The 17,712-nt window shown below is 43.3% G+C and overlaps 1 protein-coding gene across 1 annotated transcript in view; it reads left to right on the top strand.

The window, feature by feature from the left end:
- The window catches only part of TTC1 (tetratricopeptide repeat domain 1), a 75,180-nt gene that overhangs the window by 49,148 nt on the left and 8,320 nt on the right, over positions 1–17,712 (top strand). Inside the window, exons 5-7 of the mRNA XM_002710348.5 lie at positions 2,806–2,842; positions 10,133–10,281; positions 15,557–15,611. Of these exons, the coding sequence (XP_002710394.3) occupies positions 2,806–2,842; positions 10,133–10,281; positions 15,557–15,611 (241 nt within the window). The remainder of the gene's footprint in view (positions 1–2,805; positions 2,843–10,132; positions 10,282–15,556; positions 15,612–17,712) is intronic.

A 17,712-nucleotide genomic window follows, 5' to 3' on the forward strand; every position in this document is an offset into this window, starting at 1 on the left:
TTAAGGGGGCCAGGCTTGTGCTGTAGTTTGGTAAACTGTCCCCTGCAACACTGGCATCCCATATGGGCTCCAGTTTGAGTCCTGGTTGTTCCACTTCAGATGCAGCTCCCTGCTAATGCGCCTGAGAATGTAGTGGAGGACAGCTTGGGCCCCTGCACCCATGTGGGAATGAACCAGCAGATGGAAGATTGATTAATCTCTCTCTCTTCTCTTCCTCCCAACCCCTGTAACTCTGCCTTTCAAATGAATAAAATAGATTTATTTTATTTGAAAGGCAGAGTTACAGAGAGGCAGAGGCACAGAGAACAAGAGAGATCTTTCATCTGCTGATCTCACTCCTCAGATTGCTGCAACAGCCGGAGCTGGGCGGATCCAAAGCCAAGAGTCAGGAGCTTTCCTTGGGTTTCCTATTCAGGTGCAGGGGCCAAAGGACTTGGGCCATCCTCTGCTGCTTCCCTAGGCCATAGTATGGAGCTGGATCGGCAGTGGAGCAGCTGGGACTCGAACCGGCACCCATATGGGATGCTGGCACTGCAGGTGGCGGCTTCACCCACCACGCCACAGCACTAGGCCCTGAATAAAATAGATCTTTTAGAAAAATAGAAATTAAGATAAAAATGGTAAATAAGTTCTGATTTTTTTGTTTTATACATTCTAATTTGGGGACGTTCCCTTTCAGCAGCAGATAGCTTCTGAGTCCCCTGAGGTGTTAGTAGACTGTGAATCATAAAGAAAGTTTTCTTTAATAAAGCACCATAATTACTTGATTTGAACAACCGATTGGTAATAAGCTTTAATGACGCTAGAAACTATCTTTAGGTTGTGGTATAGTTTCTAGGGTCACAAAGAATACTACCACAACAGTTATACACATAAATTTTGAAGACTTATTCCTATTTCAGAAACTTCATGAAAGTGTGTCTTCCATTTATGGAAATTAGTAAGTTGAAAAAAATACTGAGTTGAAGTTACAGAGATTACTTACTACAGAACTTCTTAGAACTTTTTTTTTTTTTTTTACTTTATTCATTTATTTGAAAGGCAAAGTTAAAAAAGAGCAGGAGAGAGAGACACACACACACCTTCCATCCACTGGTTCATTCCCTAAATGGCACAGCTCCCTGCTCCGGGCCAGACTGAAGCCAGGAACTTTATCCAGCTCTCCCACATGGGTGCAGAGACTCAAGGACTTGGGCCATTTTCCACTGCTTTCCCAGGTGTATAAGCTGGGATCTGCATCAAAAGTGGAGCAGCTGGGACTTGAACCAGCACCTACATGGGATACCAGCATGGCAGGCAGTAGCTTGACCTACTGTACCACAGTACTGACCCCCTTATACCATTTTATGATGGACACAATGGGCCATTTGATAAGATAAAGTATATTTGGGGTATCCCAGATGACTGTGGCACCCTTTTTTCGCATAAAATTGGCCTTTTAAATCACTCTTAAAGTATGCATTTCGGTGGCATTAAATACCTTCATGATGTTATGCAACCATCCCACCACTGTGTAGTTCTAGAACTTTTCCACTACCCTAAAAGCATACCCCACATTCATTAGCAGTCAATCCCTATCCTAAAACTGTCTTTGACTGCAAGTTTTTTTTGTTTTTAAGATTTATTTATTTATTTGAACATCAGAGTTACACAGAGAGAGCAGAGACTCCCCAGTTGACTGGCTGCAATGGCTGGAGCTGCGCCAATCCAAAGCCAGGAGCCAAGAGCTTCTTCCAGGTCTCCCATGCAGGTGCAGGGCCCCAAGGACTTGGACCATCTTGTACTGCCGTCCCAGGCCATAGCAGAGAGCTGGGTTAGAAGTGGAGCAGCCAGGTTTCGAACAAGCGCCCATATGGGATGCCGGGGCTTCAAGCCAGGGCATTAACCCAGTGTGCCACAGTGCCGGCCCCGATTGCAAGTTTTGAAACATGGTTTAATTTTTTCATCATATATATTCCTGTTAAATATATGTAATTGACAATAACAGTTTAATTTTAAACACAGTTTAGCTTTAAAATATGGGACTACTTCAAAAAGTTTGATCTATGCGATTTTTTCATATTATGCATTTTCCATGAACTATTTGAAGTACCCTAATTTCTGCAAAATATTTAGCCTTTTTTATAGTGGACTTTATGAGACTATTGAACGTTTATTTGAACTATCTTATTTCTGTAATTTTGCGAAAAATCATCTCATTTGAAGAAAATAGAGCTTTAAGACATATATCATTCATATCATTCTATCCAACATGCTCAGTTTTTAGGTAAGAAATTGGTTCTTAAGGAAAGAAAGTAGCAGGGCCAATAGTAGACAGCAGTGTGGTGTCAAGAGCTGGGACCAGAATCATTTTTCTGATGTTCATTGTTGTCCACTCTCATGCTTCTGGATTTACAAGTTAGTGACTTATTTTATTTGGCAGATTGTATAGCATTTTTGTTTCCTTGTGGGCTAAATTAAGGTTTATGACTGAGACAGTATGACAAGCTATATCGTGTCTATAGGTGACTAATTTGTAATCTTTTTGAAAGATGTCACTTTAGTTATTATAGTTTATTGTCACAGTGTTTTCAATATTGGGCTCTTTATGAAAAAAGCTACTTGGTAATATTATGAGGAAGTTTTCAAAACAGCCTTTTCCACATTAATTTTGAATTTTATGTTGAAAGTAATACATGTTTTTTCATGTGATTTCCTGAAAAGCTTTCTGTACTTCCATAATCAGTTACTAATAATCAGACCATGTCACTGGCCTTTGGGCCATTAAAATAAAAACAGTGACATTAATGTTGTATTTCTTTTTAGGACAAGAAAGACATGGCCATCAGTGACTGCAGTAAAGGTACCACTTTCTTTTATTTCTCACTGCATGTTAACATACCTCAGCTAGATAAAAAGATAGTCTTTTTGATACATATGTCCTTGAACCTGTGTACTCTTCCTCTGGCGTTGTTAAAGAAGAAGCATTTTCAGATGTCCTGGGAGGCAGCAGGTGATAACTCTACCAACTGGGTCCCTATCTGGCAAGACTAGATTGAGTTCCCAGTTCCTGGTTTCTACCTGACCCAGCCCTGGCTGCTGCTGCCAGCATATGGAGAATGAACTAGCAGGTGGAAGATGTGTGTGTGTGAGTGTGAGTGCCTTTGAAATAAATTTTAAAATTTTAAAAGGCTGGTGCCGCAGCTCAATAGGCTAATCCTCCGCCTGCGGCGCCGGCACACCGGGTTCTAGTCCTGGTTGGGGCGCCGGATTCTGTCCCGGTTGCCCCTCTTCCAGGCCAGCTCTCTGCTGTGGCCAGGGAGTGCAGTGGAGGATGGCCCAGGTCTTTGGGCCCTGCACCTGCATGGGAGACCAGGAGAAGCACCTGGCTCCTGGCTTTAGATCAGTACGATGTGCTGGCCACAGCGCGCTGACCGCAGAGGCCATTGCAGGGTGAACCAATGGAAAAAGGAAGACCTTTCTCTCTCTCTCTCTCTCTCTCTCTCTCTCTCTCACTCTCACTCTCTCTCACTGTCCACTCTGCCTGTCAAAAAAAAAATTTTTTTTTAAAGAACCGTTTATAAAGATGTAGTAGTTATCTTAGAGTAAGCATGCTTTTATAAAAAAAGAGATTTATTTATTAGAATGGCAGAGTGACAGAAATAGAGAAAGAGATCTTTCATCCACTGATTCACTCCCTAAATGGCCGTAACAGCCATTAGATTAGACAGAAGACAGAAGCCAGAAACTCCATCCTGGTCTCCTACAAGGGTGGCAGGGGCCAAGAACTTGGGCCATCCTCTCCTGTCTTCCCAGGCACATTAGGGTGCTGGATCTGAAGCACAATAGCCAGGACTGAAACCAGCACTCTGATTACACAATGTCACCTTCATAAGCAGTGGCTTAACCCACCATACCACAACACCAACAGCAGAGTAAGCATGCTTTTGAATAAGTAGTTCACTTTGTTTGTTCTGTATTAGTAAATATGTTACCAAAAATCCAAAGTTAACCTAACAGCAGAACTCATGGAACATAATTTACCTACCTTAGTTTATGGATTACTTTTCCTTTGAAGTTCATGTTGAAGATCTTAACTGCTTTTAGGGCATTTGGATATGCAGCAGTGGGAGGGTGGAGCAACTGTGGTGAGGGACAGTTTCTGTTAGTGAATTGAGAGCCTCTTCAGATGTAGTACTCTTCCAAACCTTCTTCTATCATTTTAATTACTCTTTGAGATTCTGCACTGTGAATCAGGCTTTTGCTACCTGATACTTGAGTTCCATTATGTTCTTTTCATCCCATCAAGTTTTATACAGACACTCACAGACATAGATCACTTATTTTTTTTTTTCTAAAAATTTTCTGAGAAGCTAGACCATTGTTTCCCTTTTTCTAACCAACTGAATGTGGAAAGTACATATAATTAATTTTTCTTGCATCTTTTTTTAAGATTTATTTATTTATTTATTTGAGAGGCAGAGGCAAAGAGAGAGAGATCTTCATCTGTTGGTTCACACCCCAAATGGCCACAACAGCCAGGGCTAGGCCTGGCCAAAGCCAGAAGCCTAGAGGTTCTTCCAGGTCTCCTACGTGGAACTTGGGCCATCTTCTACTGCTTTCCCAGGCCATAGCAGAGAGCTGGATCGGAAGTGGAGCAGCTGGGACTTGAACCATATGGGATACGGTTTTACCCACTACTCGATAACACCGGCCCCTTGCATCTTAATAGTCTCCTGTTTTTACAAATAATTACAATTTTTGTGTTTTGTATTTTTCATTTTCCTTCAGATAATTGTTTCTGAGAAAGCTATAGAGTTGAAAAGAAACTTAACTATTATGTAGTACCTCTCTCAGACTAAGCATGAATTCCTTCTTTTTTTTTTTTTCTTTACATTAATTAATTTGATGCCCTCACTCCTGGCTTGCTTTTACTTCTGGTATTTTTTTATACTATCTGAAGGAAATGTAATACATTATAATCTTACAAACTGCTTTTAATCTGTTACCATTTTAGATTGGAATTATTTCTGAATGTACTGTTTTGTTTGAAAGGAAGTGTTTATTTCCTCTATGTGAGATATGTATATTTGAAGAATTTAAATTATAAACAAACTGCTGGGCCAGAGCTGTGACAGAGCAGGTAAAAACTGATCCCTACAGCACTGGCATTCCACATGGGTGCCTGTTCAGGTCCCAGCTGCTCCACTTCAAATCTAGTTCTCTGCTAATGCACCTGGGAAACAACAGAAGATGGCCCAAATGCTTGAACCTCAGTACCCCCATTGGAGACCTGGAAGAGACTCCTGCCTCCTGGCTTGGGCCTGGCCCAGCCCTGGCCATTGCTACCATTTGGGCTCTGAACCAGAAAATGGAAGACCTCTCTGTCTCTCCCTCTCTCTGTAACTCTGATTCTCAAATAAATAAATAAAATCTTTTTTAAAAAAATGAGTTCAATGGAGCTGGCTCCATGGCTCACTTGGTTAATCCTCCACATTGCAGTGCTGGCATCCCATATGGGCACCGGGTTCTAGTCCCAGTTGCTCCTCTTCCAGTTCACCTCTCTGCTGTGGCCTGGGAAGGCAGTGGAGGATGGCCCAAGTGTTTGGGCCCCTGCACCTGCATGGGAGACCAGGAGGAAGCACCTGGCTCCTGGCTTCGGATCAGCGCAGCACTGGCTGTAGCTGCCATTTAGTTGGTAAACCAACGGAAGGAAGACCTTTCTCTCTGTCTCTCTCACTATCTGTCAAATTAAAAAAAAAAAAAATGAGCTCACTGTGGTATAAACACTGAAATGTACGTCACTGGCCACATGTGAGTTGTAATTTGGATCTTGGATATCTGATGCCACGGGCACCAAACTGAGCTGCTGAGTTCTGATGACTTTATTCATTAGTGGTGTTTGGAGGTCACCCAGAGAGCACAGGGAGTCAGTGACAGCCTTCTGCAGAAGAAACACTGGCCAAGCAGTGGCTCATACCCCCCAGGGAGTCCTGGGTTCCAGATCTGGCCCTAGGCAGAGCCCGCATGTCCATAGTACTTATTGGCACCTAATATATTACATATATAAAATTTTAATTATTGAGAGACAGAGACAGACAGACTTACTGGCACCCACTGCTCTCTTACTTTTCCAGTGCCTGCAGAGGCCATGACTGGGCTAAGTTAAAGCTGAGAACCAGGAACTCCATCCAGGTCTCCCACTTTGGTGACAGGAACCAACTATTTGAGCCATCACCTGCTGCCTCCCAGGGTGCACATTATCAGGGAGCAATTCCAGGACATAAACCCAGGGCACTGTGACATGGGATACAGGCATCCCAAGCATAAGTTTAATCACTAGATCAAATAATCATCCCTCTCTGAAAAGTCTGGCAGCAAAGAAATCTGTTTAACTTGTTAAAGGCAGTGTTTCTCAAACTCATTTGAACTTCTGTGATTTTCTGGGCAATAATTCTGTAACCCAATGAAACAGAGATAACCAAAAGGTGGTAACAGATAAAAGCATAAACCTGGAGCTATTTTTCTTTCTTTCTTTTTTTTTTTTTTTTTTTTTTTTTTTTTTTTTTGAAAGGCAAAGAGAGAGGGAGGGAGAGAGAGGGAAATCTATTGGTTCACTCCCCAAATGGCCACAGCAGACAGGGCTGGACCAGATTGTAGCCAGGAGCCTGGAACTCTGTCTGCATCTCTCATGTGGTTGGCAGAGGCCTAAGTACTTGGGTTGCCCTCTGCTGCTTCCCAGGCACATTAGCAGGGAACTTGATGGAAAATGGAGAAGCCAGAGGTCAAACCAGCACCCATATGGGATGCCAGCATTGCAGGCAGTAGGTTAACCCACTGCACCATAACATAAGCCACAATTATATACAATTTTTATTTTTCAATTAAAAAAATTAAGGGTGCAAGTATTTAGCCTATCAGTTAAAATATCCATGTCCCACATTGGAGTGTGTGGGTCCGATTCCTTGCTCTGGCTCCTGACTCCAGCTTCCTGCTAATGCAGACTCTGGGAGGCAGCAATAGTGGCTCAGGTAATATGTTGGGGCAGGCATTTGGCAGAGCTGTTAAGTTGGCATTTGGGACACGATACCTGGTATCTTTGTTCCCGAATTCAGGTCCTGCCTCTGCTTCCAATTACATTTTCCTTCTAACACTCGTCCCGAGAGCCAGCTGTTGATAACTCAAATACTAGGGTCCCTGCAACCCACATGGGAGACCCAGATTGAATTCTGTGCACATGGCTTTGGCCTGGCCCAGCTGCCGCTGTTGTGGACATTTGGGGAGTTAACCAGTGAATGGAAGATCTCTCTGTTTCTTTGTCTCTGCCTTTCATTCTCAAATAAAATGAAAATAAATAAATAATTTTAAATACATATATTTATTTCTTTTTCTAAAAAAATTATTTATTTGAAAGGCAGAGTTACAGAGAGAAAGGGAGAGACAGAGATCTTCCATCCAGTGGTTCATTCCCCAAATGGCCACAGTGGCTGGGGTGAGCCAGGCTGAAGCCAGGAGCTTCTTCCAGGTCTCCCACGTGGGTATCAGGGACCCAAGCACTTGGGTCATCTTTTGCTGCTTTCCCAGGTGCATTAGCAGGGAGATGAATCGGAAGTGGGACACCTAGGAACCAGGGCCCAATTGGATGCTGGCATGGCGGCCCCATAATAATTATTCTACTCAAAAAATTACTTTCACAGAATGGAACTAAGGGAAACAAAAGGATTGTATTAATAAAAGTACAAATAAATGTCATCTATATGCTATAGGTTATATCTTCAGCTCTGACCTCTCTATAATCTGGAGTCCTGTACCCCATTAGAAAATTGTCATCTTTTCTTGGATATCTGGAAGGTATAAGAGGTTTAAGGTGCCCAGCTCCCATATACACACGTAACTCATAGTTTTTTCCATTCTAATAAATGGCATTACCATCCCTTCACTCAAACTCAAACCTTTGACGCCATCCCTAATTGTTCTCTTTCCTTGCTTTCACATGGCTAATTAGTTAGCAAGTCCTATGGGCTCACATTCAAAGGCATATACTGACTGCCTCCTCCCTCCCTCCTTCCCTCCCTTCCTTCCAGCCCCTGGCTGCCTCTTTCTATCTCCACTATCACCAGCTTAGTACAAGCCAACATCATCTGTCATCTGGACCAAGGCAACAGCCTCCCAACTGATCTCACTGCTTTGACTCTTTGCCGACATGCTATAGCCAGAGCAGTTCTTTAAAAATGTAAATCAGATTCTGTTTTAAGCTTATTTGAACCTCTTACATTGAATTCTCATCAGACTTAGGAATAAGTCCAGACTCCTTTCCTTGGCCTTGAAGGCCCTCTGTGGTCTGGTCCTTGCCTGTATCTTCAGCCTAATCTCTTCTCATCTCTAACATGCCAAGGTTATTCTTGGTTTACAGCCTTTATCTTTGTTCATGCCTCTTCCTGGTGCACTGTTCCTTGGCCTTTCAAATGGCTGGCCTCCCTCAAAGATTACCTGAATTTGTCTCCTCTTGTCTGAAATAGCATACAGTTTCATAAGAACAAGGACCTTGTCTGTCTTGTTTACTTCTGTAGCCCAGAGATATATTCATTAGATGCATATATTAGATACTAAATACATGTTTACTGAAAACGTGGTTGAAAAAAATTAAGAATATATCATGCAAAAAGAAAAAAGTTGTAGAGCCAGAACGTTCTTTTCTAATATAAAATAAACAGCTTAGAGGGCAGTAAGAGAAGTGCAGTATACTGCCACCAAAGCACAACAGAGAACTACTAGGGGCAGTTGATGCTGGATAAAGGAAAGGACCTCATGTACCAGTGACCTCACAGTGCAGAGGAAATAGTAGTTGTTGCCGGTGCTGTGGCATAGCAGGTAAAGCCGCCACCTGCAGTGCCGGCATCCCATATTGGCACTGGTTCGAGTCTTGGCTGCTCCACTTCTGATCCAGCTCTCTGCTATGGTCTGGGAAAGCAGTAGAAGCTTATCCAAGTCCTTGCCCCCCCCCCCCCCCCCCCCCCCCGCCGTGGGAGATCCAGAAGAAGAAGAAGCTCCTGGTTTTGAATCGACATGGCTCCAGCCTTTGCGGCCAGTTGGGGAGTGAGCCAGCATATGGAAGACCTCTCTCTCTCTCTGTCTCTCCTTCTCTCTCTGTTCTCTCTCTGTGTAACTCTGACTTTCAAGTAAATAAATAAATCTTTAAAAATAAAATCTGCTAAGGTATCATTATTTTTTTAAAAAAAGAAATAGTAGTAATTGAAGGAACAGTCAGGGTTTAGCTAGGAATGTAACCTCAAAAGGTAAGACCTAGAAAAAAGAGAATGATAGGCTTTGTCACCAGACGGCTGCCCTCAACTCTTGAATTTATGCCTCAGGTTTTCTCTCTCTCTCTTTTTTTTTTTTTTTTTTTTTTTTTTTGACAGGCAGAGTGGACAGTGAGAGAGAGAGACAGAGAGAAAAGGTCTTCCTTTGCCGTTGGTTCACCCTCCAATGGCCGCCGCGGCTGGTGCGCTGCGGCCGGCGCATCACACTGATCTGAAGGCAGGAGCCAGGTGCTTCTCCTGGTCTCCCATGCGGGTGCAGGGCCCAAGCACTTGGGCCATCCTCCACTGCCCTCCCTGGCCACAGCAGAGAGCTGGCCTGGAAGAGGGGCAACCGGGACAGAATCCGGCGCCCCGACCGGGACTAGAACCCGGTGTGCCGGCACCGCAAGGGGGAGGATTAGCCTATTGAGCCGCAGCGCCGGCCAGGTTTTCTCTTGCTTTTACACATCATGAAATATTTTTTATTTGATTTCCATTTAAAATATAAACATCATTCTTAGCTCATAATGAGTAAAAATTATATGAAACTCAAATCTCAGTATACGTGAGTAACTGCATTAGAACACAGCCTTCCTTGTTTGTTTACATACTGTCTATGCCTGTTTGATGTTAGAGCGGCATAACTGGGTAGTTGGACAGAAATGGTCCGTCCCACAAAGCCTACGCTCTGGGCTGTTGTGCTCTTTTCAGAGAGAGTTCACTGACCTTAGATGTATACTTTGACAAATGACTCTTCATTTCATATTCTTGGAGGATGGTTGATGAAGGAATATAATCGAAGATTTTTAGACCCTTTTTCATGGTGGTAACAATGGTTTCTTCTCTTTTTACAGCAATTCAGTTAAACCCCAGCTACATCAGGGCAATATTGAGGAGAGCAGAGTTGTACGAAAAAACGGACAAGCTAGATGAAGCCCTAGAAGACTATAAATCTGTATTAGAGAAAGATCCATCAGTATATCAAGCAAGAGAAGCTTGCATGGTAAAATCTAAATTTTTTAAAATATGTTTATTCTCAATGTTGCTATTTAGTGAATCTTAAATAATCCTTTGGACTTCAACTAAATTTCATTGCTGTGCCTTTGAGGAGCTTATCAAAATATGAGTTTGTGGTAACAGCAGGTTACATGGCACTTGGGACACGTGCATTCCTTATCAGAATGCCTGATTCAAGTCCTGCTTACTCCATGCTTCCGATCCACCTTCCTGTTAATGTACCTTGGGAGACAGTGGATGATGGCCCAAGTACTCGAGTTTCTGCTACCCATCTGGACGCTGATGGGAGTTCTTTCCAGCTCCTGACTTCTGCTTGGCCCAGCTCTGCTCTTTTGGCCATTTGGGGAGCAAATCATTGAATAGAAGATCTCTTTCTGTCTCTTTGTCTCTCCTTCTCTCCCCAGCCTCCCTCAATCTCTCTGTCTTTCAACTAACTAAATAAATCATTATATCTTTTGAAATATATAGGTCTTTTTTTTAAGATTTATTTTATTTATTTGAAAGATAGTTTTACAGGGAGAAGTAAAGACAGAGAGAGATCTTCCATTCACTGGTTCACTCCCCAAATGGCCACAATTGCCAGAGCTGAGCTGATCCAAAGCCAGGAGCCAAGAACTTCTTCTGGGTCTCCCACATGGTTGCAGGGGCTGAACAACTTGGCCCATCCTCCGCTGCTTTCCCAGGCACATTAGCAGGGAGCAGGATCGGAAGTGGAGCAGCCGGGACTTGAACCAGTACCCATATGAGGTGCCAACGCTGCAGGTCCAGGCCTTAACGCACTGCACCACAGTCCACAATATATAGGTGTTTTTTAAAAGATAGTAAATAGGGGCTGACACTGTGGTGTAATTGGTAAAGCTGCTGCCTGCAGTGCCGGCTGCTACACTTTTGATCCAGCTCTCTGCTATGGCCTGGGAAAGCATTGGAAGATGGCCTAACTCCTTGGGCCCCTGCCACCCGCATGGGAGACCGGGAAGAAGCTCCTGGCTCCTGGCTCCTGGCTTCGGATCGGCACAGCTCTAGCTGTTGCGGCCTATTGGGGAGTGAACCAGTGATGAAACACCTCTCTCTCTCTTTCTCTCTCTCTCTTTCTCTCTCTGCCTCTCCTCTCTCTGCCTCTCCTCCTCTCTTTTTCAGATAAATAAATAAATAAGACATTTAGATAGATCTTTAAAATGGTAGCTGCAAACCCATTGTGACCATGCACCATTTAATCTCCATTCTAACAGTACAATGTATAAACCTTTCCCATCTCTAGGGTTGACAAGAATTGCTATTTCACTGTAGGAGTAGGAAAATATTGTCCTCTTTAGTTGTACCGTTAGCCCCAAGTGACTGTTTGTGTTAGAGTTGATAAACTCAGGGTATTCTTTTCAGTTACCAAGTTTCTATTTGTTATATGCTCAGCACATTTCTAGTTAAATATATCCTAAGCTAACAGTACCTTTTTCACAATGGTTGCCATTCTGGTTATTGGCACTGTCAATCTTTGTTTTTAATTATTTCTTTCTTTTTATTTGAAAGAGACACAGAGAGATCCTCCATCTGCAGCAGAGAGATACCCAAATGACTGTAGCAGCTGAGGCTGGGCCAGGCCAAAGCCAAGAGTCAAAAATACTATCCAGGTCTCCCAAGTTGGTGGCTTGTTCCCCAGTGCTTGAGCCGTTATCTGCTGCCTCGCACAGTGCACGTTACCAGGGAGCTGGAGTCAGAAGCAGAGTCTCAGTTCAAACCCAGGCACTCTCATTATGGAATGCAGGTGTCCTAAACCACCTCTTAACTGCTGCACCAAACACCTGCTCTAACTCTACCAACCTTTCTGCTACTAAACCTTAGCTAAATGTTACTGATTCCACCCTCCACCCCCTTACCCCTTTGTAAAATAATTCCAAGGGCTTGGGCTTGGCACAGGGCGCCGGCACACCAGGTTCTAGTCCCGGTCGGGGCGCCGGATTCTGTCCCAGTTGCCCCTTTTCCAGGCCAGCTCTCTGCTGTGGCCAGGGAGTGCAGTGGAGAATGGCCCAAGTGCTTGGGCCCTGCACCCCATGGGAGACCAGGATAAGTACCTGGCTCCTGCCTTCGGATCAGCGCAGTGCAGCGGCCATTGGAGGGTGAACCAACGGCAAAAGGAAGACCTTTCTCTCTGTCTCTCTCTCTCACTGTCCACTCTGCCTGTCAAAAAATAAAAATAAAAAAAATAAAAAAAAAAAAACCACCATGTGGGACGTCCACATCCCATATCTGAGTGCCTAGGTTTGAGTCAGACTCCATTGCCAAATGCAGTTTCCTGCTAATGTGCATGTTGGGAGGCAGTTCATGCAGTTGAGTTCTTGCTCTCCACATGGGAGTCTTACCTGGATATTCTGGCTCCCAGCTTCAGCCTGGCCAGCCCCAGTTGTTGCAGGCTTTTGGGTAGTAAACAGTGTATGGGAGATCTCCCTCTGTGTGTGTGTGTGAGAGAGAGAGAGTCTCCCTCTTCCTCTCCCTCTCCTTCTCCCTCTCCCTCTCCCTCTCTCCTCTGTGTGTGTGCGTGTGTATGCATTTCAAATAAATAAATAAAAATAGCTCCAGGTTTATGCTTTTATCTGCCACTGCTCTTTAGTTATTTGTCTTTCACTGGGCAGCAGAGACTGACTTTAAATGGTAGAGAGCTGGATATGCATGTGTTATTGCCCAAAAATTATGGAAGTTCAAGTGAGTTTGAGAAGCACTGCCTTTAACAAGCTGCCTAACTTTGCGAGAGCTTTGAGAATGGATCATGAATCCCCACTGTACAGCAGAGATTCAGACTAGCAGACAGATGAGGGAAGGGTACAGACATGTTTTATTTAAATCAAACTTCCTTTGGTTAATTGAGGTGGCCACTTGCTACCTCGATTAAAATGAGAAGATTTGGGGCCGGCACTGTGGCACAGCAGGTTAGAGCCCTAGCTCTCGGTGCTGTGGTGCACTAGGATAATCCTCCGCCTGCAGTGCCAGCATCCCATATGGGCGCCAGGTTCTAGTCCCGGTTGCTCCTCTTCCAGTCCAGCTCTCTGCTGTGGCCTGGGATAGCAGTGGAGGATGGCCCAAGTCCTTGGGCCCCTGCACCCGCATGGGAGACCGAGAAGAAGCTCCTGGCTCCTGGCTTCCGATCAGCGTAGCTCTGGCTGTTGCAGCCATTTGGAGAGTGAACCAGCGGAGAGAAGACCTCTCTGTCTCCCTCACTCTCACTGTCTGTAAACTCTACCTGTCAAATAAATTTAAAAAAAAAAAAAAAAAGCCTTGGCCTGAAGTGCCAGCATCCCGCACAGGTTCTAGTACCAGCTGCTCCACTTCCAAACCAGCTCTTTGGTATGGCCTGGGAAAGCAGTAGAAGATGGTCCAAGTCCTTGGGTCCCTGCACCCACGTGGGAGACAAGGAAAAAGCTCCTGGCTCCTGGCTTCGGATCATTGCAGCTCCAGCCGTTGCAGCCATCTGGGGAGTGAGCCAGCGGATGGAAGACAAACAAAGATCTTCCATCCATTGGTTCACTCCTCAAATGACTGCAAAAACCAAGGCTGAACAAGGCCAAAGCCAGGAGACTGAAACTCCTATCTAGATCTCCTATGTGGGTGCAGGGGTCCAAATACTTGGACCGTCTTCCTCTGCTTTCCCCAGTCCCAGCCAGCTGAATTGAACGTGGAGCAGTGGAACAAGTACCACTGCCCGCATGGGTTGTCAGCATCGCAAGCAGCTGCTTTACAAACTACACCATAATGCCAACCCCAGTTTTAAGCCTTTTATAAAAGAAAGCTCTTTGTGCCACTTCTTACATGTGGAAAATATGTTTATTGAAATTTTCTAATAATTTGTTTTTTATTTGATTGGCAGAGAGACAGGGAGTTTTCATTTGCTGGTTCACTCCCCAAAGGTATGCAACAGCCAGGACTGGGCCATTCTGAAACCAAGATCCCAGAACTCAACCCATGTCTTCTACATGGGACAGGGACCCAAGTATCTGAGCCATCATCTGCTGCCTCCTGGGTACATATTAGTGGGAAATTAGATCAGAAGCAGAGAAACCACATTTTGAATCAGGCACCCCAATATGGAATGCGAGTATCGCAAGCAGTGACTTTAGCTGCTATACCAAATGCCCATCCTACTTTGAATTTTTATAATTGAATTATTAGTGCAATCCCAGAATAATTGGAGCCAATTACAGACTAAAAATGACCATCAGAGACTATTGATCAGTGGTTCTCAACAGGGGTGGTTTTGCTTCCATTTGGCCAAGTTTGCAGATAGTTGGATTGTCAAAACTGACATCTGGTGGGCAGAAACAAAGGATCCTGTGGTGCACAGGACAACCCCTCCAACAGAGAATTATCCCATCCAAAGTGTTAGTCTTGCCAGAGTTGAGAAATCCTGAGCTCAGTCATTGAAGAATATCCAAGGTTGATCTGACCCTTGTAACAAATTAGATTGTGCAAACAAGGACTTCAAGTTAGGAAACATAAACAAAAAAATTTCAAAATTATAAATGTCATCCGTAATCCCACCACTGAAATGCACTGTTGGATACATTGGTGTGTGTCCTCTTGGACATTTCTGAGTGTTTGAATTCTTTATTGTGGTCCTCCTTTGGTCTTGGCACTCTGTTAAGAACTGAGAATATAGCAGTGAATCAAACAAACAAAACTCCTCTTTGTGTAACTCACAAATCCATGGCTTTTCCTTTATTTACTGGGATCATAGATGTGTACTTATCCTGATCTTCGGGTCACATTAGTCTTTTGTTTTATAGCACACGTGCTGGCCAGCACCGCAGCTCACTAGGCTAATCCTCCGCCTACAGTGCCGGCACTCCGGGTTCTAGTCCTGGTTGGGCACCGGATTCTGTCCCGGCTGCTCTTCTTCCGGTCCAGCTCTCTGCTGTGGCCCGGGAGGGCAGTGGAGGATGGCCCAAGTCTTTGAGCCCTGCACCCACATGGGAGACCAGGAGGAAGCACCTGGCTCCTGGCTCGGATCGGCACAGTGCGCCGGCCGTAGCAGCCATTTGGGGGATGAACCAACAAAAGGAAGACCTTTCTCTCTGTCACTCTCTCTCACTGTCTAACTCTGCCTGTCAAAAAAAAAAAAAATAAATAAATAGATAGATAGATAGATAGATAGATAGATAGATAGATTTATAGTACATGTGCCGTTGAGGAGAGCTTCATGTTAGAATTTTAATGTTTCTGAATTTGAAAATAAAGGGTTTTTTTTACCAACTCCAGTTTCTTCTCTTTTCCTTCAGAGATTACCTAAGCAAATTGAAGAACGTAATGAAAGACTGAAAGAAGAGATGTTAGGTAAGTTGGCTTCTCTTAGCTTCTCTTGACTATAAACATATAGGAAGCTTTAGTAGGGAACGTCAGTGTATTTATTCACCAGAGCAGACACAGAGTTGAGAGTAGCTTTGGGATCTTTACTTTGCTCTAGACAGTTTGCTCTAGCAGTTCCCTGGGGCTGGTGGCTTCTTAGCATTCTTGAGTGCAAAAGGATTAGCATAGTTTAGAGATGGTGTAAGGTTTTCAGAAACCAAATTTTCATTTTATTTTTCTTAGAAATTTTTTTGCCTTCATGAATGCAAACAAACATGAATCAACTCCAGTGTGGACTACTGATTCAGAAAATAAATTCTTTGAAACAGTTGTATTACTTCACTTACTAGCCATCCCTTAAGGTTTTAAGTCCAGTACGATGTAGTCACTGTAGGTAAGGCCATGTTAAAAGTAAGGACATTCCTCTTTTGAAAATGGCACAGAGAATCCCTGCAGTGTTTGAGAAGACAAGGAGAGCAGGAATTAATAAATGGGGCGAGGGTATGATTGGGGAAAGGGAATAGGGCAAATGGATTCTTTTTTTTTTTTTGCAAATGGATTCTTTTGCTCTATGTTTAGTTACTTTTCATATTTGCATGTTATAGTTGGAATCAGAGAACCTCTCAAGAACAGTTTGCTTGACTAAGAGGAGTGAGGGACCTAGAATATTCTGTCTGTAACCCAACTGATATTTCTTTGCCCTAGATCTGTGTGTTCTTCATGAATAGTTTGTAAATCTGTTCTGTGAATTACATTTAATACATTGCAGTCATATGTGCCTAAAAGAGAATCATTTCAAAAAACTGGGCCTGGTCATTTCTGGCTTCCAGGCTTCTGTGTGTAAAGAAAAAGAAATTTCCCAGAGGATCTCTGATAGGAGTTGTTGGAGGAGCCCATGAAAGTGGACTGTCCAGAGCCTTCTGTCCCTGTGGAGTAGACCCAGATGCTAAGGAGAGCTGCTTTAGACTCAGGATGCTTCTGGAGCTTTCCCTAGTTTTTCCATAGAAGGCCTGTTTGCCTAATAATTTGCGTATTAATTAAACCTGACCTTGTATTTAAGCAAAAAATTACTTTGAAGTTACTGTTTATTCAAACACAAGAGAGAACATTTTTTCACCTATTAACAGTGATAATTTATTTAGAAAGTTTGTTTGCTTTTAGCTGAGCTGGATTTCATGCTGAAAGAGGTGACCTTGTGAATGGTCCATAGTGGACTGAGAAAAGACGTTGCTCTTAGGCATTGTTCTCTAGGTCTATGTTTCTTTTTTGCTGCTGGGTTTTTTGGTTTTTTTTTTTGTTTTTTTTCCTGAGCCAGTCCAAAGCTACTGGACTATTGCAGACCAAGTCTTAGGCCCATTGTCTTTCCAAATAGAGTCAGAACTTCCATCTGTCATTATCACTCTAATGAATTTCCATGGTTTTGGGTTTTACTTACGTTATTCCCTTCGTTTAAAATATTCAAATTGTGCTCCTTCCCTTAGTTGCTTCTCTAATGTATTTACCTTTATTAGACTTAAGCAACTTAAGTTGCTTGGTAAATAATACATGTTGCTACACAGCAATAGCTTGAGTGACTAGACTCCTTTATTTAATGATTGTAAGGATCATGAATAAAACAATGCTTCTGGATGTTACCCCACTGTAGATAACCTGAAAGGGATAACTTACTCTGTACTCTGTGCCTCCCAAGAGCTTTTTGGTGGTGTTCCTTCCTTGTTACAGATGAGGTAACTGGCTCATGTGCTGAAATCCCTGGGAGGTATGCATTCTGAGCACATGTTAATATCACTTCCGTAGAGCAGACTTTTTGCAGTGGACTGCCTGGTTTTTACTGTCAATACTGATGGCTTCTGCTGGAGTATTAGCAGTTAAAAATTTTTTTAAAAAATCATGTATTGTTTTCATTTCCAAAGTGACAAATACATAACAAAATGGGTTTTATTTAGATTTGTTCAGTTTTCATTGACTTGCTTTCTTTCCTCTTGACTTGGTAACTTGACTTCCTCTGTTTTAGAAAGTACAGCTATATGCCCTGCTCCTTCAGGGTAAAATCCTAATCGTGAACAGATAGAATAGCATTTGTTCTTCC

Source organism: Oryctolagus cuniculus, chromosome 6 (genome assembly GCF_964237555.1).
Source record: "Oryctolagus cuniculus chromosome 6, mOryCun1.1, whole genome shotgun sequence".
In the NCBI taxonomy this organism is placed as follows: domain Eukaryota; kingdom Metazoa; phylum Chordata; class Mammalia; order Lagomorpha; family Leporidae; genus Oryctolagus; species Oryctolagus cuniculus.